A 22,318-nucleotide genomic window follows, 5' to 3' on the forward strand; every position below is an offset into this window, starting at 1 on the left:
TCACAACTGGCTATCGTTTTATGTAGGAAAGTAATATGTATATTGTTATACATATGACTGTCAAAAACTAAACCATAGGGCTGACTGAACCTGTCTCCTCTCATTGGCATAAGATGGACCTGTGGAAGCTCAGCAGTGGACCTCTGAGGGGGTCTGTCTCCGTGCAGCCAGAGGCCCTTCTGGATTCATAACTGCCCTGCAATCTTTTACATTGTATCTTCTTCCCATATGGCTGTGTTCATATTTCCTTGCTGCTCATTTCCTTCCACTCCTTCACTGTTCCTAGATAACCTGTGTTTGCATCTACTCGCTGCTGCTTTGTGCCTTTTTGCTCATAACACACCCCCCCCCACACGCACACACAAAAGAGCAGCATGAAACAGCTTGACTCACATAACACTACCTACTTCATCCTCCTCCAGTCATTTCCAAGCTCACACTCACATGGAGAACTCACGTGAACTGACTGATTACAGACACGGCCAGCATTAATTCATCTGACTGCACTAAATGGAAAAATTGCTGCAATAGTGGAATATCCATATCCATGACTAGAAAACTTTCACAATATGCTTCTCCATATGCATACATGCCCATGCTTGTGCAGGCAACAACAGCCATATAGCTACTTGCCCCAGGTGAAGAAGCAATACAGCTCAAAAAGAGAAAATGGGAGGATGGAACAGCAAGAAGGAAAGGATGAATGGGGACATAGAGAAAGTAGAAATCTCCTGATGTTGATAGCCAACCAGGAAAAACAATGATGGACTCTTCAGAGAAATAACCTTCCTTTTAAAGAGGAAATGAAGCACTGTACCTGGGTGGAACATTACCCTATGTGACAATCTTTGCGTTTTGTCCAGCCCACAAAGCTCTTGCATGCTGACCCATATTGTGTGAGCCGTGACTTGGTTGCATATATAGCTTTTATACTATTGCTGGTTTGTTGTGCAACCATTATTCCTGCTTTGGGTGGTTGCAATAGAAGGTGTGGACACAGCCTAGAGCTTTCTGGGATCCAGGTTTTGCAGTCTTTTATAACTGGACAAGTAAACGTGTCATTGTGCTAGCACCAAATATGACAAGTAGGGGCAAAGAGACCTGAGGTAATTCAGGATAGAACTTTGGCAAATTTTCCAAATGACTGCAACAGCAGTCATTTCCCAAGTTTTATGTTCTGCAGAAGCACAAGTTAGTTCTATATTGAGTGACTTCTTGGATGGAGCCAACCTTTGCTACTGTGTTTCTGGGAGGATTGATGGGTAACAAATGGAAAACACTATAAATCAGCAACAAATTAAGAATCAAATTCTGCTGATCATTTTCTAGTGTTGTATTATTATTTTTATTGTATTACTTCTGCAGTATATTTTATACATATTTTTGGTTTTCTGTAAACCACTCTGATATATTATAATGTGAGTGGTTTATAAATCTTTTTAAATAAAATAGAAAAATATGTTTAAATTCAGGCAAATAAGCTTAAAGAGGTCAGGAATAAATTGAACAAAAGACAATACTGAGTACAGTAAATCCTGGATAGCCACAGTCTGAAATTTAATTCAAGACTGTTAGCTTCTCCCTAGGAGCTCATTCCTCCTTCTGCTGTGCTTCCTCACTATTGTAAAGTACCAGTTAAACTTGCTTGATATTCTCTGAATCTTCATATCCAAGTCTCTGTTCTACCCAGCAACCTGCTCTTTTCCCCCAGTTCCCTAATAATCCCTTCCACTAGATTTGTCCGTATATGGAAAAATTGGGCAAATCAAAGTGTGTGCATTCTGAACATCTATAGCACCAAGGGCTGCAATACTTGACAGTACCTCGGTGATTGTTTAAAATCTTGAAATGAAACAAACTGTCTTTTACAAATCAGAGGCATTGTGCTTGCGCAGTTTGGCAACAGGCTATTTGACTATTACAAACCCTTGAAAATACAGTAGCAAACGGCAATTCATCAGGCTTTTTGGAATATAGCAGTTCTGTTTAAATTCATGTTCTCCACTCAAACTTTGTAATACCAACTATGTGCTGGGACATTTATATTTATCCATTACTTTTGTTTTATTAATGTCCAGTAATAAGCAATTACACTTTCACAACCCTGCTTTAGGATTCCTTACATTTGTCTTCTAAAATGCAATGTTGTCTGTGTCCAAGCTGCTACATAAATCCTTTAATGGGAGATTGGGCACTGCATCTTCCTCTATGCTTTAAAGAACTTAGACCTCTATACTTTTTATGGCATGGCTTTGCAAGGCAGTCTGGTCTTTATCTCATTGCTGAACTTTATAGGACTGGACATTCCTTTCTAATCTTCACCACTGCAGAGCCCCTGGATATTTTGCTTTCAGAGTAGTCTGACTGATTTCAGTGAATACACACTGGTGTAATTTTTTTCAGGATTTATTCCACATCAGCTGCTTACATAATAATATACTTTTCTACAAAACACCAGCATTCGTAGGTACTGGAATATATGTGTTAAGGCATATCTCAAATGTTTTAATTCATATATAACATTTATACATTTAAAAACACAATGGTCAAAAGAATTATACTTCAGTCCAGCTACAGTACTTCATTTTCTACTCTGTGCAAAGAAAACCACTCTAGGTGGGCAGGAACATGGTCTGTAACAATTTTTAACTTTGCATAGAAGAAAACAAGAAAGCTCTTTTGCATAGTTGAGTGCTGTGCATATTTTCTGACCCTTTGGGTCTCAACTAATTTCATTTAACAACAATGGATACATTTAAATGCAGGAGAGCACTTTTGAATCCCATAAGCTTAACTTCTTCATTGTAGTGAATAGGGCATAAAAGTGCAAATTGCCTGGATCCTGTCCATTATATTCAGCATTTTAAAATATTAAAATAAAATCACATTTTATTTTAAGTAACAAAAACTCAGAAAAATTGCATGTTACATGGTTTTGAAAATCATGTTTATCAGCAGATATTATAACCATGTGATACCTTGCTTGTGTGACCAGAAATGCCATATTATTTCATAACATAGTATATAACACATTAAGTAATAAATGGATGACAAAAGACCAGACTGGATAATACTTGAGTCCTATTAAATCCTAGATAACTACTCCCCATCTAGTCATGTAATATCGCCCTGATTCTTTTCAAATATTAGTAGCAATGGAAAAGAATAGAATTTTACAAATTCTCTTATAGTTAATAATATAAACGTATCTTTAATTTTGTTTATATGTCCTCTGAAGTCTTCTAAGGCTGCAATCCTATATACACATACCAGAGAGCAAGTCCCATTGAACTTAGTGGGATTTATTTCTGAGCGAAGATGTAAAGGATTGCACTGGGAATTATTCAAGTGACATTTGCTTATAATGTGTGTGTGTGTGTGTGCTTAGGATAATAGCCAAGATGAAGAACACTACCTTAAACACATACAAAGATTAGCACTAGTCTAGTGAGGTTTTTGAACAATCATTGTTGTCAAATTGAAATAATAATCAGGAACTCGGGTATTAGAGAATATGAACTTGACCCTAGTAATGAAAAGCAGTGTTTCCTTAATTTTGATTCATCTTAGTCTAATGCTAAAACTTCTGCACCAGCAAATAAGTGCTTAGATCTAGAAGTAATGACTTCCACTAACAGAGTGTTACAAATGCTGTGTCATGGTGGGTTTTTACTGGTGCTGCCTACTGGTAGCAGAATAAATGTTTAGAACTTGAGTATTTAAAACATTAGTAGAATATATAACTTGCCACATTTTTTCTGCTTTTGGTGGGAGTGAAACAAAAATAGAAGAAATTGTGTTTTACCTTCCTTTTCTGCAGTGTAATTTTACAAATATATTTGCCAGCTGAGTTTGTATTACTGAAATCTGAAATTTCTAAAAATATACAGCATCATCAATTTGTATTAGAAAAGAATTGTGGGGGGAAATGTCCTGTAGTGTGTAATTTTTTTTATCATTGCTTAACTTAATATGTACATATGCATAAATGGCATACAATTTTTTCCAGACCTTCAGGTGGAGGAAAATACTGCCTTGGGGAAAGGAAAAGATATCGCTCCTGTAATACTGATGTGAGTAATTCAAAGTTAAGCTAAAATCCAACAATCTTAGATGAGGTGGAGGAGAATTTATTTATTAAATTTGTATATAACCCCTCATCTGAAGATCTCAGGGTGGTACACAAGATAAAAACACAAAAACAAAACAATAACCCCCCTCCTACAAACACATTTCAAAGGATATAGGGTGTTAATCAGCTAATGGTTGGGTTGAAGACAAATGTTTCTGCCTGGTGCCTAAAAGTGTATGATGAAGGCCTTCCTGGGATGAACATTCGACAGATGGGGAGCCACCACAGAAAAAGTCCATTCTCATATTGCCACCCTCTGGGCCTCTTGTGGAGGAGACTTACAGAGAAGAGCCTCCAATGATGATCGGAGGGTTTGGGTTCATTAGGAGAAATGTATCTTGCCTTTGAGCAATATGTGGCATCCTCATGTCCAATCAGAAACACGTTTCAAATAATACCAATGGCTCATCTCCTTGTTTTCAACCTTATGCTGGTGGTGCACATATGCTGGTACAGGAATGAATTGACATATCCTCATTGCTACACTGGTGTAACTGAAGTTCTGCTAGCATTCCATAATTTCACTGTTGTAGTGGAGCTTCCACTATAGCTCTTCACATGATGTACCTCAAGGGTAGAATTTTACTCTTAGTGCTGCTTGATATTTCTATCTTCCACTTTTAAGCACGAAGGACTGGGAGACCAGGGTTCAAATTCCCACTCGGCCATGTGACCTACCTCACTGAGTTGTTGTGATGAGAAAATAAAGAGGGAGGAGAACTATGTACACCCCCTTCAGTTCCTTGAAGGAAAGCAGGATCAATCAGTTAAGAGGACAAAGTACATTCAGATAAACAGTTAAAAGCTGCAGTCATATCTAATACTGAAATACTGAGAGCAAGGTTTAGAGTATTCTTTAAATTAAGAAAGGCAGAAAACTGTGTAACAATTTTTCTCCATTGTGCTTTTTGCTGCATTTTAAAGGTAGTATACATGAAGCTATTCATGAAGTTTTGATTATCAACAGTTCCCTTCAGAGATTGCAATCCCATTGTTACCTTTGGAGTAAAGGCTAAATTCCATTTACTATTATGAGAAAATGTGAAGGGAGGAAAAATAATATTTTTAATGAACACTCCTTTTAGATCTTAATATAGTTAACATTTTATCATATCAAAATATATTAATAATTATCTTCTTAACAGTGCCTCGTCTGCATTTCATTTTTAATATGTACACATGTTTTGAATTAGTGTAATGTCATGAGGGGATGCACAAATGTTCTGACATACAGCAGTTTAAGTCCTACTGTAACATAAGTGGTGATTAAAAACTGTAGTCATTGATTGTAAATTTATTAACATGGCTTTAATGAAACACAAAGTTGCTGAGATAGACCCATTTTCAGGATTTATGACAGACCTTATTACTCATCACTCTTTGAAGCAAAAGACATTGGAAGGGAGAGACATTTGATTAATGTGTGAATTAAAAGGCCACAAGTTTTGTGTGCTTGTCATTATTTTAATGAAGAATGTGATGCTTACACCCACTGACATTTGTAGGGGTTTCTTGTGTCAGCATTCACTATTCCTTTTGTAATTTAAAAAGTATTACTCCCTAAAGTTCTTATTATTCCTAAACAAAAATCTCAGCATTTTTACTTCAAACAACAGCTAATTTTCCTTCTCTTCCCTTTGACCCTTTTAATCCTGTATAAAAAGCATAGACAACTCCAACACATTCTTCAACAAAAGCCTTCAGACATTGTTTGGCCTTTGATGGATAACATGTTTCCTAATATTAAAATTGAGGGAATAAGATTAAACCTAATCTGTAAAACCTGGAAACAAGAAGTACCAGCAACTTCCAGCTTTACCAGTTATCTCATATTGTAAGCTGGTTTGCATATACTGTAACTCTTAACCAGAGCTCTCCAAACTGTATGTCATGACGTGTTAGTGTGTCGGCTGCAGTGTGTAGGTGTGTCACACGAATGCTCCCCACACTCCTCCCAAGGCTGGAAAGGGGTTAGTTTAACCTAGGGGTCGGCAAGGTTTACCTTACCTGGGCCGGTTCACTGCCACGGAGCCCTCTCTGTGGGCCAGATCCTGTGAGTGTGTGCGCTCGCGATTTCCGACGCCTGTGTCTGTGAAGAGGTGATTTCTGGCACTGCTCAGTGAGTCCCTGCGCCGTGCTGCGCCAGTTTAGCACAGTGTGCGGGGACTCGCCGAGTGGGCAGCTCAGTTCAGGAATGGCTCGTGGGCCAGTAAAATGACCCCCGTGGGCTGCTTATGGCCCATGGGCCTTAGGTTGCTGACCCCTGGTTTAACCTTTGGTTTGCTAGTAAAACAATTACTGTGTCGTGAAATGATGCATGCCTAAAAAGCATGTCATCAACATGAAAAGCTCTGCTCTAAACCATAGTTCAGCACTGCACCTGCAAGCCCACACTCTCCTCCCTTCACTCTCCTTTGCCGGACAGAACAATGAGGATGCAATGGAGGCAGCAAAGTATGCCTTATTTGCTGCCTTCGCTGTCACTAAGTGGGCTCAATGATGAGCCCCCATCAGTTTTCGATTGCATTTGACTCTCATTCAAGCCACCTCCCAGCCTATTTCCTCAACCTAAGCTCTGGAGTATACTAGGGAACCAAACAGACTCTACGAAGCAGAAGAGAGCACTCCAGAGCGATCATGTCAACTGCTTGAGCCATTTGGATGTTCCAGGGGTTGGCCAGGGCTTCAGCAAGAGCACCAGTCATATCAGCCAGAAAATCCCTCCAAGCCATCTATCTGGAAACCCGTTGGATCCATCTGCCTCAGAGTGCAGACCACCCTAATAGGTCCTCTGCAGAGGGGGAAAGGTGCTGGAAGCCTAAATCTCAACAGGAAGTGATATGACCATGACAAGGGATTGATGTCAATATCCCCCACTTTCAGATCTCCCAGCTGAGAAAACAAGGTCCAGAGTATGGCCTGCCACATGTGTTGCTGACATGTTGGGACATCCCCATGGCCGTCATGGCAGTCATGAAGTCCTGAGCCACCTCAGAGCCAGTCACCTCCACATGGATGTTGAAGTCTCCCCAAACCAGCAGTCTTGGTTTGGTCAACACCGTCTCCAATGAGATCAGCTCAGACAGGGAGACTGCTGGGCAGCCGAACTGGTCACGCTCCCCTATATCTGCCTTTGATGACCAGCAGCCAGTAAGCTTCAGAAGGTGTACTTACTTTAAAGAGCAAGACTCCACCATCACTGGCTATTCTTTGTACCTCTTTTAGCTGGAAGAGTTAGAAAAAGGGTGAAAGTACATGCCTCAAGTAGCAACTGCCACTTGAAATGAAGAAATCCATAATAAAAACTTTCCCATTTTCTTGCCAGAGGGAGAGATCTTGCACAGGCAATTGTGCCGTGGATTGCATCCTTTAAGGTCACATCTGACAATTTAACAAGGTAATCCACTACACATTCTGTTGCAAAATACAGAGCAAGATTCTCCCTTTCCCTTGGCAAAGCACTTGCCAATAGAGTGAAAAATCGAACCACAGAATTCCATTGTTTATGTGAAAACATTTTTCTCATGGTTGGCTTGACTTTTGGCAGGAGTTTCGTTCCCTACCAAACCAGTGACTTTGATGCCCACGTTGAGCAATACAAAATCCAAGTACAGTGCTTCCTGTTAACTGGGTGACCTGCAGAGCCATGACCTAGAGAAAGGTGCTTTCTCCAAATGACTAGAAAGGCTTGCACATTTCAACAATAAGCAAATCTCCCAACCAGAAGTGAAAAAGAATGCCTTTCTTGTAGTTCCACCCTCCCTCATTTAACCACACACATTTAACACCATCCCTCATTTTGGCCATGACCAAACCACAGAGAAAATGTCATGTCTTGCAGTTGAAACCACAGTCAAAGAAAAAGACATTTGCCTGAGGCAGTGTTTCTCAGACAGTGGGCCTTGAGTTGTTTTCAGTACTTCAGCTTACCCTTACTTGCCCAAGTAAAGTTGATCAGGATACATAAATGTTGGCGGATGTGAAGAAGATTGCCCTGTAATTAATGCAAAAGCCTGTTGTTGTTTAGTTGTGTCCGACTCTTCGTGACCCCATGGACCAGAGCACGCCAGACATTCCTGCCTTCCACTGTCTCCCACAGTTTGGTCAAACTCATGCTGGTAGCTTCGAGAACACTGTCCAACCATCTCGTCCTCTGTCGTCCCCTTCTCCTTGTGCGGTCAATCTTTCCCAACATCAGGGTATTTTCCAGGGAGTCTTGTCTTCTCATGAGGTGGCCAAAGTATTGGAGCCTCAGCTTCACGATCTGTCCTTCCAGTGAGCACTCAGGGCTGATTTCCTTAAGAATGGAGAGGTTTGATCTTCTTGCAGTCCATGGGACTCTCAAGAGTCTCCTCCAACACCATAATTCAAAAACATCAATTCTTCAGCGATCAGCTCTCACTTCCATACATCACTACTGGGAAAACCATAGCTTTAACTATAAGGACCTTTGTTGGCAAGGTGATGTCTCTGCTTTTTAAGATGCTGTCTGGGTTTGTCATTTCTTTTCTCCCAAGAAGCAGACGTCTTTTGATTTCATGACTGCTGTCACCATCTGCAGTGATCATGGAGCCCAAGAAAGTAAAATCTCTCACTGCCTCCATTTCTTCCCCTTCTATTTGCCAAGAGGTGGGCCCAGTGGCCATGATCTTCATTTTTTTGATGTTGAGCTTCAGACCATATTTTGCACTCTCCTCTTCCACCCTCATTAGAAGGTTCTTTAATTCCTCCTCACTTTCTGCCATCAAGGTTGTGTCATCTGCATATCTGAGGTTGTTGATATTTCTTCCGGCAATCTTAATTCCGGCTTGGGATTCATCCAGCCCAGCCTTTCGCATGATGAATTCTGCATATAAGTTAAATAAGCAGGGAGACAATATACAGCCTTGCCGTACTCCTTTCCCAATTTTGAACCAATCAGTTGTTCCATATCCAGTTCTAACTGTAGCTTCTTGTCCCACATAGAAATTTCTCAGGAGACAGATGAGGTGATCAGGCACTCCCATTTCTTTAAGAACTTGCCATAGTTTGCTGTGGTTGACACAGTCAAAGGCTTTTGCATAGTCAATGAAGCAGAAGTAGATGTCTTTCTGGAACTCTCTAGCTTTCTCCATAATCCAGCGCATGTTTGCAATTTGGTCTCTGGTTCCTCTGCCCCTTCGAAATCCAGCTTGCACTTCGGGGAGTTCTCAGTCCACATACTGCTTAAGCCTGCCTTGTAGAATTTTTAAGCATACCCTTGCTAGCGTGTGAAATGAGTGCAATTGTGCGGTAGTTGGAGCATTCTTTGGCACTTCCCTTCTTTGGAATTGGGCTGTAGACTGATCTTCTCCAATCCTCTGGCCACTTGAATGTTGGTGGATGTGAAGAAGATTGTCCTGTAATTAATGCAAAAGCCTCTATCTGTTCAAGTAGTAATACAAGAGCTGAACATCATTCATGTTTCATATTCCCCACATGTATAAGACATTTTAGTCACATTTTACGAACTGACTGGAGAAACATGATGCAGCAACCTACATTGACTGCTATTACCTGATTCTATTAAACTTATATAGCAGAATCTTTGATTTAGCAAAGCCTTGCTTTCATCTTAGCATTCATATAGCACAACCATTGACAATAATAAGTCTTTGAGGTTGAGTCCTGTGAGATTGAGCTCCAGCAAAGCAACCTGGGGCATTAGATAGGAAGGTTTAATTCTGGACACAACAAATTGAAATCAAAATAGTTCAGTATACTTAACTGAGGTGGCAATTATATTCATATTTATCTGACTAGACATGCATAGGACTGCAAACCTATTCTGTGAACTGCCCTGGGATCTTGTGATGAAGGGTAGTATATAAGTAATAACTGCATTTTAGTTAGGATTATGACCAGCAGTTTTAAAATTGTGATACTAATGAAGAATTTGTGCCTAGTCTTTACATAAACAAAGTGAATAATGACATGCATTTGAATTAAAAGGTTCATTTTACGTTCTTAAAATAACTTTGTAACTGACATTCCAGTTTTAAAATCAAAGAAGCAGAATAAAAAAAGCAAGCAATTATGATATATTGTTTGGCAACTTTATTTGAAACAACTTTTATTGTGAAATTCAGTGGTCTCATGCAGAGCCATTAATGTGTGCCTTTTGATATTTAAGTTTAGCAAATACTAACTTATTTTATTTTTTTATTAGCCATGTCCTTTTGGGGCCCGTGATTTTCGAGAAAAACAGTGTGCAGACTTTGACAATATGCCTTTCCGAGGAAAATATTACAACTGGAAACCATATACAGGAGGTAATACATTGTTTTGTAATCATAGTGCTTGAAGAAGACATGGTGTTGAGGCCTTTACCTGTCCAAATGGACCTTGGGGGGATGGCATAAGCACTACTGCTGATATTCATATCCAAGCCCTCAATACTTAGCATTCTACAGCATCTTAGGCTATATAACAGGTAATAGCATATCATTATCTTAAGCAGGTCAATAGAACTTCCCTACAGGTTATTTCTTCTTCAAGTGTATGGAGGCTCAAACTAGAACTGGATTGTGGCTGAGCAGGTTTGTCAGAAAGGAGGCTCTTGCTGAGAAGGATATTCTGGAGGACTATCTGGATTGTTCAAACCAAAAATACTCACTGATGCTGGAACTGAATTCCAAGCTCTCCCTCTTAGCATATGCCTAGTCCAGTGATGGCCAGACTTGGCCCTCCAGCTGTTTTGGGACTACAAGTCCCATCATCCCTGACCACTGGTCCTGTTAGCCAGGGATGATGGGAGTTGTAGTCCCAAAACAGCTGGAGGGCCAAGTTTGGCCATCACTCGCCTAGTCCAAGGCTACCCAATTCCTTTTTAACATCAGAACAGCTAAGCCAATGTCATCAGTATAAGTGGGTCAGGCGGAGAGGCTAGAGGCTGAAGACGAAATTATAAGTGTGAAGAAGACATGGAGAGTACAGAACCAGGCTGACCCACCCATTAGGCGAAATGAGGCAATTGCCTTTGTTGGCCAGGAGCAGAGGTGGCAAATTAGCACAATTCCGAACCCTGCTTGCTTGCCTTGCCTGCTTGCCCACCGCTGCTCTCCCCCCTGCATGCTTGGCACACTGTTCCTGGGGTGCCTTGGTTGCAGCAGAGGTGATCAGTAGTTGCTCAACCTTTCATCAACCACTTTGAGGTTGTTTAACTGCTTTGAGTTCCTTCTTACAATCAAGTGGTATATAAATTTTATGAAATAAATATGAAATGATAGAAATACTGTGCCCACAGGCATTGGCTGCACAGTATTGGTAGTGTCAGTGGCGACCACAAAGCTGTCTGCAGGGGTAGCAGCTGGTGTCAAAAATGGCTGCAGCAGTTGCAGTGGCAAGAAATGGTGGGCCATGGTTCTCCCCACTTACCACCTTGTGCACATATTGTGAACTTATGAATTGTAAATAATATAATATAATAATATAATATAATATAATATAATATAATAGTGTTTTTATTTGCCTAGGTGGTGTTAAGCCATGTGCATTAAACTGCTTAGCAGAAGGTTACAACTTTTATACGGAACGTGCCCCTGCAGTGATCGACGGAACGCAGTGCAATGCAGATTCGCTAGATATTTGTATCAATGGAGAATGCAAGGTACCATGCTTCTTATTAATTTACACCATGTCAACTAGAAAACATTTCCCTATCAGCACCTCATCTAGTGTAAGAGCTGCCAATAATAAACTATTTGGGATACCCATCCTTTTCCATGGGGTTCAGAGAAGTTTCCAGACTAGCAGCACTTGTGCCAGTTTGAGTGATCTGCTTTGAATGGTGGCTCTAAATTAAAGGAGCTGCTGAGAGTAGAACATTCTGAACTTCTCTGAATTGTTGCATACACGTTTCTTAATTATGCTCCAGATATAAACAAACAAATAACTAAAAAACATTCTTTCAAGTGCATGAAGAAAACTAGAAAATACTATAACTGCTACTTGTTGGCTTGTTTTTTGATTACCAACAATATTAACAATCTGATCCTAAGGTGCATCAGCATCCAACTGCTTAGGATGGGGGAATAGCAGGTACAGCAGTGCAGTGTCACAAAACAGTGGAATGGTGTACAGTAGTACCTTGGTTTACGAACTTAATTCGTTCCGGAAGTCTGTTCTTAAACCAAGGCAAGCTTTCCCTACTGAAGCCTCCTGCCGCCGGTGCCCTTCCACTGTTTGGCTTCCATTTGTCTTCTGAAGTAAAGTTCACTAACCAGAACACCTATTTCCGGTTTTGTGGAGTTCGCATACTGAATAGTTCATTAACAGGGCTGGTAACCAAAGTACCACTGTGATTTATAATGGGCAATGCAAAATATGCGGTACAAATGTTCAGGTGTTCATGTAAAGAAATAATAGCTTATTATTATTTGCAGTTTCTCATTGTCATCACCATAAAAAAGAAAAGCAAGAGAGATTTCACAACAATTTTGTTTGAGAATAATTTAAGAATGCCATTAATTTGGCCATAAATTTCTAAAACCACTGTCCCCAGTGTTTTTAACTGAGGATGCAATTATCTTATTGCATAATTATTCTGATTATACCTATTTTCAGCATGTTGGGTGTGACAATATTTTGGGATCAGATGCTAAAGAAGACAGATGTCGAGTATGTGGAGGAGATGGGAGTACATGTGAAGCTATCGAAGGTTTTTTCAATGACACATTGCCCAGAGGAGGTAAGTGTGAAGGCATTTGCCAAAATTTTCTTAACTCTAAAAGGACTACAGTTTAGGAAGTAACTAAATATAGCAGTAACTCTTGCTGATACCATTCCCCCCCCCCCACTACAGTCTACCCAGCTGTTGGATTGGGCATGACTTACTTGAGTCCCTGTCCATTTGTCACAAAACTATTCTGGTGCTGGTTAATATAAAATTGTTACCTACTTTTGACCCAGCCCTGTTACTTCTTCCTTCCATCATTTCCTGCTACTTGCATGTTTACAACATGGTTCTTTTTAATCCTTTCAATATTATATTGTAATTTCTAGAAAATTTACAAGCATGGGTGCAGCTATAAACGATAACATAAAATAAGTTTCACCTTTGTCCTGTAGGCTACATGGAAGTGGTTCAGATTCCAAAAGGTTCTGTTCACATTGAAATCAAAGAAGTGGCTGTGTCAAAGAATTACATTGGTAAGAGGATGCTCTTATATTGCTTGTCAGTCAATCAATCTTTTTATTCGACCGTCAGTCAGAGAATATATTGCTTGTAAAAACTCAATTAGGGTTGGATTCAAATAACAAAATTATGGCATGCACTGGATTACATACAATTGCATACAAATAACATTAAGACTGCCTATTTATCTAACCCCATTTAATTTATGAGCATATGTATCTGTCATTGCATTTAACATGTCTGTTTTTAATTTCTTTTAAGTAACAGCCACAATGACCTGATCAGGGTTGTGGTGTGAGGAGAGGGGTGTTAATTCTTCCCCTTCTATGAACCACATAAAAATTTCCAGCCCACCCTAAAGCTGTTGGTAGCCTTGAAAGGAAAACTTATGTTGGTAGAAGTGGAAGCTGTCTTCTGAAGCTAGCAGCAGCTTCAGAGTGTTTAATTTAATCAGGTGGAAAGAGTTAACTTTTCCATCTCAAATACCACAGTCCTGTTGCTTATTTCTACCCCCAGCTGCTGTTTAACAAAAAAGTGCCATGTTGAATGTAATCATGCCTTTAATGCCACATCTAGGTTGCCTTGAGAGGCACATGTTGGGTTGAATGTACATTTATTGCACTGATTAATGCAAAAATGGCTGCTTACCCAGTTGGCAGGTGGGTGGCGGTTATGACCTGGTGTGGCATAACCCCCATCCTCCTGGAGCCATGCCATGTTTCTGCAGCCGTTGGCTCTTCCCCTTGGCCAGCACAGTGTCTCCTGGGTCCCTACCAGACCCAGTTAGAATTCAGCCAATCTGCGACAAGCCCAGGGGACAGGCCCTGGGAGAAGACTACGTGGCAGTAGTCTTCACTCTGGTCCGCTCCCTGCTCATTTCAGCAGGTTGGCGCTGTTCACCACAGCACATTTGGCCCAGAGCATCACCCACTCAGCCCACCCTCTAATCTCTCTTTATATTTGCAGCCTCACTTTTCTTCTACAGGTCTGTAGGCTTTGCTATGGTTTATAATGGTTGTTGTTTTCAGAGCTGGGAATGAATTTTTCCTGTGTACATTGGTACCTCGGGTTAAGTACTTAATTCCTTCCGGAGGTCCATTCTTAACCTGAAACTGTTCTTAACCTGAAGCAACATGTTAGCTAATGGGGCCCGCCGCTGCACTGCTGCTGCACGATTTCTGTTCTTATCCTGAAGCAAAGTTCTTAACCCGAGGTACTATTTCTGGGTTAGTGGAATCTGTAACTTGAAGCATATGTAACCTGAAGCGTATGTAACCCGAGGTACCACTGTACCAGGTTTTGCCTTCCCCATAGCAATAGTCACAACTTTGGCAGTTTAGGCCTTGGGTGGAATCCTTTAGACCAGCATCTGATGAAGGGGTGAAGTGGTGACTCACCTGCTTCTTGCAGTGGCTTTAGCGGGTACCCCGTTAGCGGGGTCTTGAGGGAAGACTCTGTCCAAAGTCAGAACTGTGTGGCTAAAGGGCCATAGAGTTTCCCTCAGCGACTTGGGAGAAACCATCTGTGTAAACCTGTGTTTTGGGATGGTCCCATCTCCCCCCTAACTGACCCTGTCATGCCTCAGACCCCCAGCAGGGGGCTGAGAGTGATATATGCCCAATGCCTATGCCAAGGCTTACCTACACCTGAAATCAATAAAGTTGTGTCCATTTTAACCCCAAATTGTTGTCGTGTCCCATTATTTTACCCCTTGGGTGGCTTAGCTCCCATGGGAGGGGGTACTGCTGATGCAAATCTCAGCTGTTCCGGGCCTGCTTGCTTTGCTCTAAGACACAGAAGTAAGACAGGCAGTTTCTAAGAGCAGAGTTGTGGGGGTTATGGAAATTGGGGCTCTGAGGAAAGCGGGTGGGGCCTCAAGTAAGTTGATCCCTAATATTTGGGAAGCAGGGAGTGTTTCAGGCTAATGGTAAAAGACCAGCTTGTGTTAGTTCATTCTGACATCTGATTAATATTTTGTTTGTTTGTTTGTCTATTTATAAGCTGCCCTTTTCATAAAATATATAAAGGCAGCTTACAATATAAAAAATAATGTGAGCTGCTGTCTTGGATAACCACTTTCACATAAGTCAGATCCCCATTCCTCAGTGGTAATTTTTAAAACCAGTAATAATGAAGATTGAATGAATGCCATGGTTACTTCCTGTGCCATCACCACTGGCTCCCAGAAAGTGAGGCAGCAGCATAAGAAGTAAATTGAATCTGTCTAATCCTCATGGTTTCTGATTAAAGCCATTATTATTACAACAATGAGACCTGACCACACAGAAAATGTCAGTTATGCAATGCAGATTCACATAGATTAATTCTCAGTCCTTTCCTTTTCTGGGGTCTTTACCCTGTGCCATTCTTCTACTACAAACTGCATGAGTTTAAGGTATCTCTGAAGCATTTTGTCATTTTTTATTTTGAATTAAGAACTAGTCATGTTTAGAATTGGAGTAGTTTCCATTGGTTTCTTAACTCCAGAAATCTCTGAAGCAGACTGACATAAGATACAGCCCCACTGCAACTTATTAAGCTGTTTCCAGTACTGGGCACCAAACAATATAGGTAGATTTAATGTGATATTATATACTGATTACTACTTTTGTAAGTGTGGGAATAATTAAACCACAGTGTGGGAATAATTAAAATTGTTTAGTATCAGTGCAAAAGTGGTAGTGGCAAATGCTAGTGTGTAAGGTGGAATAAAAAAATCAACAAAAGGGGGAGAAGTAGAAAAATGCATTGCTAAGTTGTCTTGCCCATGCCCTCCCTTCTTCTCCACAAAATAGTATACTTTAGGATTTGTCTGCAAAACCTGGAACAGTTGTACATTGGCTTTGTGCCTGAATGTAGCCACCACAAGTGATTCTTGCCAACTTGTGGTCCCAAGCCACAGGATCCATGTTACAGCCACAGTTATAAAAATGTTTGTTAAATATTACCCTGTAACACCCTAGAGAACAAAGATACCGATTGGATATTTTAATGCCTATAGTTACCTAGTTATAGAATGAAAACTAAAACAAACAAAATATTAGAAAAATTGTTCTAATTAGAGAGCTAGAGTTATACTGTGACTGCCACAAAAGAATAATTAGAAACAAACAAAATTTCTTTGGAAAGTAACATTGTCATCATTTTAAAAATAGATCATACTGTGGCAGACAAAGTAAGCATAACATTGATTTATGCAAATTTCTGAAGCTGAACTAGAATTTCTGAAGCTGAACTAGAATTTCTGAAGCTGAACTAGGATATTAAAAGCTGTTCAACAACCCATTGCAAGTTTAAGAGAACTGTAGAACACTCATGATCCATAGAAACTTTTCTTGCTGACAGTGGGGGGTGGGGGTCAGATCTTTATCTCTTCACCACTGAAAAGCCAAATCTGACAGGTGCCCACCTTTCAATCACCTAAATTCACTATGACATCATTTGATGCTACACTTTGAATCCCTGATTGTTTAATCACTTTGTGCATTTTTTTAAGCTTTAAAATCTGAGGACGATGACTATTATATTAATGGTGCCTGGACTATCGACTGGCCTAGAAAATTCGATGTTGCTGGGACAGCTTTCCATTATAAAAGGCCAGCAGATGAACCTGAATCTTTGGAAGCCTTAGGCCCTATCTCAGAAAATCTCATAGTCATGGTAAAGTAGTTCAATTACCTTTGTAAAATATGTGAGTTCATGTCTAGCAGACTGGAATTGAAAAGTGAAGCTGTACCCATGGAAAAGGATCAGATTATTTTGAGCTTTGTCCTTCACTAGACATCTCCATTAGCCACATGAAGGCATGAATTCCTGGTCATTCATGACCATTCTTCAGCCAGAATCCTAATTATTTTCACGTGCCCTCAGTTAGTTTCATATACCCATAGGGTCTTTGGAGTGATGTTTCTCAGACAGTTGGTCTGTGCCCTCCTGCAGCATAGCAAACTACTTCAAAAATGAGATTTTATTAAGCATTTGGTAATCTTGCATGAGAGTATGCAAAGTTAATAAATAAATCACTGCACATGCTCAAACACTTCAGATTCTGTAATTGCATTTTTTAATGCTTATTGCTTTATACGTTAAGGCCAGTTTCCCTCTGGGATTAATTCCTTCTGTAGTTCCATCTGTTGTTCCATTATAGTTATATGTAAAAGTGAGAGAATGTGTTAGGTAGGCAATTTAAACATTAGGTATAGAACAGTCTTATCAGCAGGAATTTAAAAGCAAATGTATTTTTCATGGATACTTGCAACAGCATCTCTGCTGCCTTTAAAAACCACATTGTAGATTTTCTGCATTGGCCCAGTCTGCTTTGTATGAGGCATTGTCCCACTCTCAAGAAATCAAGAGCTTTGATGGGTTTAATTCAGATTATTTTTCAATTATGAAAACTTGTAGAAATTCCAAACAAGGCAATCATATTTACTTCAACAACTTTTATGGCCTCTAACCTAGGGAGCATGGCAAGCTTATTCCATACCTTTGAGCTCAGCACAATTTAGACTGTAATCTGATGTGTGCTCTTTTGGGAACATGTTCTATTGAACCCACTGGGACTTACTTCCAAGTAAGCCTGTTAAGGCTTGCTTTGTTAGCATGCCACTTCTTTTTTGCTACAAAGCTGACAGGAACATTTTATTATATTCTTGCTTTTCTAATTCCCCTTGAGGGATCATGCTGCATTTGACCGGGGGCACACACTTTCAGCTTTCAACTATTTCAGTTTGAAAAGATAGATATAAGTAATTATTCTAAATTCTAGGAATGTTGCAAGGATTTTCAGAACTGTTCTCTGGAAGTAAATATCTAGTACAAATGCAGCCATTGTTTAAATATCAGTGCACTCTTTTCCAAGTGTTTTAATGGTATAACCAGTTATTTTCAACTGCAGATTTTACTACAGGAGCAAAACCTGGGGATAAGGTATAAATTCAATGTTCCCATCTCTCGTACTGGCAGTGGCGACAATGAAGTTGGCTTTACGTGGAATCACCTACCTTGGTCAGAATGTTCTGCTACTTGTGCTGGAGGTAAGAACTCTCCCATCAAAGCTGAAAGCTAGATAGAAAACTTATTTTTGTTGAGGCTGAATATAATTAAGAATTTTTCTTCCAAATGTTGTTGAAACTTAATGGTGTAATGAGTAGATTTTTGTTTGCATTCGGTTTTCTACAATTTTTATATAATTCCAGACATCAATTACATATGTTACATTTTGGCGGAGTATTTATCTTTTCAGCTGTCCCAGAAGTAGACTGTTAGTTTTATGGAGAATGCTGTAAAATTTGAAGTAATACAATAAACAGGAATTGGAGTATGCATATGTAGTTGTTGATAATTGAGGCAGACTCAGGGCCTGTCTGCCACACATGCTTCCATCAAAGCTTAGCACCATTGCTGATATATTACACTGGGCAACAATTTTTTACTTTTTGAATGTTGTCTAGATTTCTACAACTGATTTAGGGTATTTTTGCACTGCTGAATCAGGAAATAGCATCTGTTTCTCTCCATCAGGTCAGGTTTTTGTGCTATGTTGATTTGAAAAAAATCAGATCTTGTGACAAAATCGATTACATTTTTGTGGCATTATCAGCTGATTTTTGTCAACACATATCATCCTAAATATGTTTTTAAGAGAAAAAATGTTTTTCCAACAACATATATTGATTACCTGATAGAAACATTGATTACTGTAAACTGCATGGTGGGCATTGATAAAGGTAAGTACACGTAAATTGCATGTTGCTTCACCATTTTTCAAACTTCAGGGCTTGAACTTCCGTTTCTTGGAACTCCTGGAATGCTCAGCAGCAGGGAGGTCTCTCTTCAGAGTCCAACAGTAGTCAGCCATCATGACTGTGTCCCAGCGACCCTGATACCTGGTCCCCATCTCTTTCATGTCCTGATGGAATCTCTCCCCCTGCTTGTCACTCATTGAACCCAGGTTCTCAGGAAACCGGTCCATATGTGAAAATAGGTAGTGCATCTTGACGCTCATGTTGCAGCCCAGGTTTCTGAAAGCAGTCAGCATGTTGTTGACAAGTTCTGCGTAGTTTCTGGCCTTATTATTGCCCAGAAAGTTCTTCACTACCAGAACAAATGCCTTCCACGCTTCCAGTTCCACTTCGTTCATTGAGTTTCCGAACTCTGGATCTCTGATGAGCTGACTGATCTGAGGACCGTCAAAGATGCCAGCTTTCAACTTCTCCATGGTCAATCCTGGAAAAGCCTGGCACAAGTAAGTGAAGCAGTCACCATCCTTGTCCAGAGCCTTGGTGAACTGCTTGATTAAGCCGAGCTTGATGTGCAGCGGTGGGAAGAGTATTCTGTCTCTGTCCACTAGAGGGTCATTGATGACGTTCCTTTCTCTGCAAGGCACCAATTCCTCCCGCACAGGCCAGTCCTTCTTCGTGTAGTGCTGAGCACGGTCCCTACTATCCCACATGCACAGAAAACATAGGTACTTGGTGAAGCCAAACTGTTGTCCCAACAAAAAGTTCACCATCTTCAGGTCAACACAAATAAACCACTTATGCTGATCATAACCAATTTTCTCCAGCACATACTTCACCGCTTCATAGTTTTCCTTCAGTGTACTCGAGTCAGCCAGGGGTATAGAGGCAAACTGGTTGCCGTTGTGTAGCAGAACACATTTCAGTGATCGCTTGCTGCTGTCAATGAACAGTCTACAATCTTTGGGTTCGTACTGTGGCACTCCAAGCTTGAGCAGAAGCTGTGCAATATCTGCACAGTACACCAAGTCCTCTTCTGAGAAAAAACGGAGGTACTCTTGATGCCTGTTGCGGAAGAAACTGATGCGAGCACTGTCAGAGAGGAGTTTTTTTCCTTAAATCTGGGTGCCAACAGTTCAGCAGAGTCCTTTGACAATTCTTTGTGGGGCGGCTGCCCCATTAACTTAGTTTTGATCCCCCAACTTTATGCTTTGCCACACCAATTTATGGAAGATTTTGAGGTTTTATGACTTCAAACTGATCCCTTTTCGACATAATCACCCAGAACTATTGGACCTGAATACTTCTTGTCATTAAAATAATCATTTCCAATCAAAACAATTATTCGACATGGCATCTTACCCCCACCAACTTCTTCTAAAATGCTCCACATAAGCGTACATGTGAACAAAAATGTAAAAAAAAACGACATGTGGCCATAGCTCAAAAACCTGACCTGATTGAGCAAAACCAATGTGATTTTTGGATTCAGCACATCAGATTCATCCTAAATCAACTGAAAAAACACAGACAACAAATTTGTTGTTGACCAGTGTTATCTGATAGAGAGAAGTGTTTTGTGATCAGCGTCTTTCTGTGATTTCCATGAAAAATGTTATATTGGTTGCATAAACATCCATACTTATTGGTTTTAATCTGGCTTGTGTCATTTAGGGATATCAAATAGACTAATTGTTTATTAAAATATTATTTTTAACATTATAAATAGCTTTTTAGGGACAATATATAGTCAGAGGTTGGTGTTTTGCTCCTTTTACTGATGCAGATATCTTTACATATATAATTTTGTTCATGGTGCCACTTAAGATGTTCTGTCTGAAATTTTCTTTTATATGTATGCCAAAAAAATGTAAGATATCTAAACAGGTATCAGGCAGAGCTCAATCCCTTGCCTGGAGTAGCAGAATCAAGTGGAGTAGCCAAACCTACTACCATATTCAAAGGCCTGCTGGCTCACACCAGCCAGCCAGAAGATGTGAGGAAAACTTGCTTCCAGTTGCATACAGTTCTCTGCTAAAATCTATTTACCTTTTCACTATCCAAAATACTTCCCCCCTCTAAATTAAAAGAACAGAATATTCCAATCTATTGGCCAGAAAACCCATTTGTTTCATTTGAGCCAGGGCACATCAGAGCACGGCAGAATATATTGCAATGCATGGCTTAGTCCTTAAAATGTGATGCCATAATCTCTGTTCACATGCTGAGTGTGTCACACCAGACTAATCAATCTGCCTCTGTTATGCCTGAGATTAAGAAGAATATCTTCCAGGTTTGGGAAAGGAAGTGGAGCCATAAGCAGTCCTGGTTCCTTTCATATCTGCTATAGTGACTGTGCTCTGGATAGGTCTCATAACAACATGTGGAATGTGGAGCATTCCAAGTAAGGCTGAGTTTCCAGTATCTGCTATAGTGACTGTGCTCTGGATAGGTCTCATAACAACATGTGGAATGTGGAGCATTCCAAGTAAGGCTGAGTTTCCAGTGGCTCAATGAGTCACCTGGTTTTTCTACTTAGACACATAGGAGGGACCTCTTTGCCATAGCTATACTTTTGGATTAGGGTTGGCCGAATGCTGCAGGTAGGTGATTGGCCAGAGAACAGGAGACTGACAGAAATGCTTCCATAAATTCAAGGAAGTATAAAATGTGTGTGGAACCAGAAAGTGTGTGTGGTTTGGAAATTTTGGAGAGGAGATTTAAGAAAAAATGCTTGACATTTTTACTGGGAGGGTTGTGCCCCAGTAGCCCAGTGGGTGCACCTCTAGTGCTACCACGAGTGAGAACACCACAGGCTATCGTGTTCTATCCACCATACTTCCTGTGGCAGTCAGGAGCATGCACACTACCCTAACCATATCCAGCAGCAAGGACCAGCAGCCAATTTGGATAGCAGCCATATTCACATTTATCTGGAAGTAAATATCACTGAACTCATTAGAGCTTACCTCGGGAAGATATGTATGGGATTGTACTGTAAGGTTCCTTTACACTGTGTTTAGTATCAAGTTTGCAAAGGCTTAACTGACAAAGATCAGGATCCAGAGGCCTATATTTGTTGTATTCAAAAGTGTACCTATCTCCAGTGTTGTTTTTTTACCTCCTTTGCTTAAAAATAGAACACCTCCATGTCATATCACAAAACTGCTTTTAAATCTCCCCCGAGGGTCGCAGTTCAAGAAGCATAAGTTCAAAGTTCCTTTGAGCATGTAGAAATACTTTGGTGGTTCTTCAGACCTTGTCTATTGGTCCATAGCAGGATTTCCATTT

The 22,318-nt window shown here is 40.2% G+C and overlaps 1 protein-coding gene across 16 annotated transcripts in view; it reads left to right on the plus strand.

The window, feature by feature from the left end:
• ADAMTS6 (ADAM metallopeptidase with thrombospondin type 1 motif 6) overlaps positions 1-22,318 on the plus strand; it is a 124,191-nt gene that overhangs the window by 83,250 nt on the left and 18,623 nt on the right. For 15 of the 16 annotated variants that reach the window (XR_013843513.1, XM_079995346.1, XM_079995358.1 and 12 more), the window contains 7 exons: positions 4,010-4,073; positions 10,320-10,422; positions 11,626-11,759; positions 12,716-12,839; positions 13,220-13,300; positions 16,783-16,946; positions 18,184-18,322. Coding sequence is in view for 15 of the 16 variants with exons in the window: in XM_079995346.1 (XP_079851472.1) it covers positions 4,010-4,073; positions 10,320-10,422; positions 11,626-11,759; positions 12,716-12,839; positions 13,220-13,300; positions 16,783-16,946; positions 18,184-18,322 (809 nt within the window). In the remaining variant the exon portion in view is untranslated. The remainder of the gene's footprint in view (positions 1-4,009; positions 4,074-10,319; positions 10,423-11,625; positions 11,760-12,715; positions 12,840-13,219; positions 13,301-16,782; positions 16,947-18,183; positions 18,323-22,318) is intronic. The other variant, XM_079995357.1, reaches the window with a different exon arrangement.

This window comes from Podarcis cretensis (assembly GCF_951804945.1).
Source record: "Podarcis cretensis genome assembly, chromosome: 11".
NCBI lineage: Eukaryota > Metazoa > Chordata > Lepidosauria > Squamata > Lacertidae > Podarcis > Podarcis cretensis.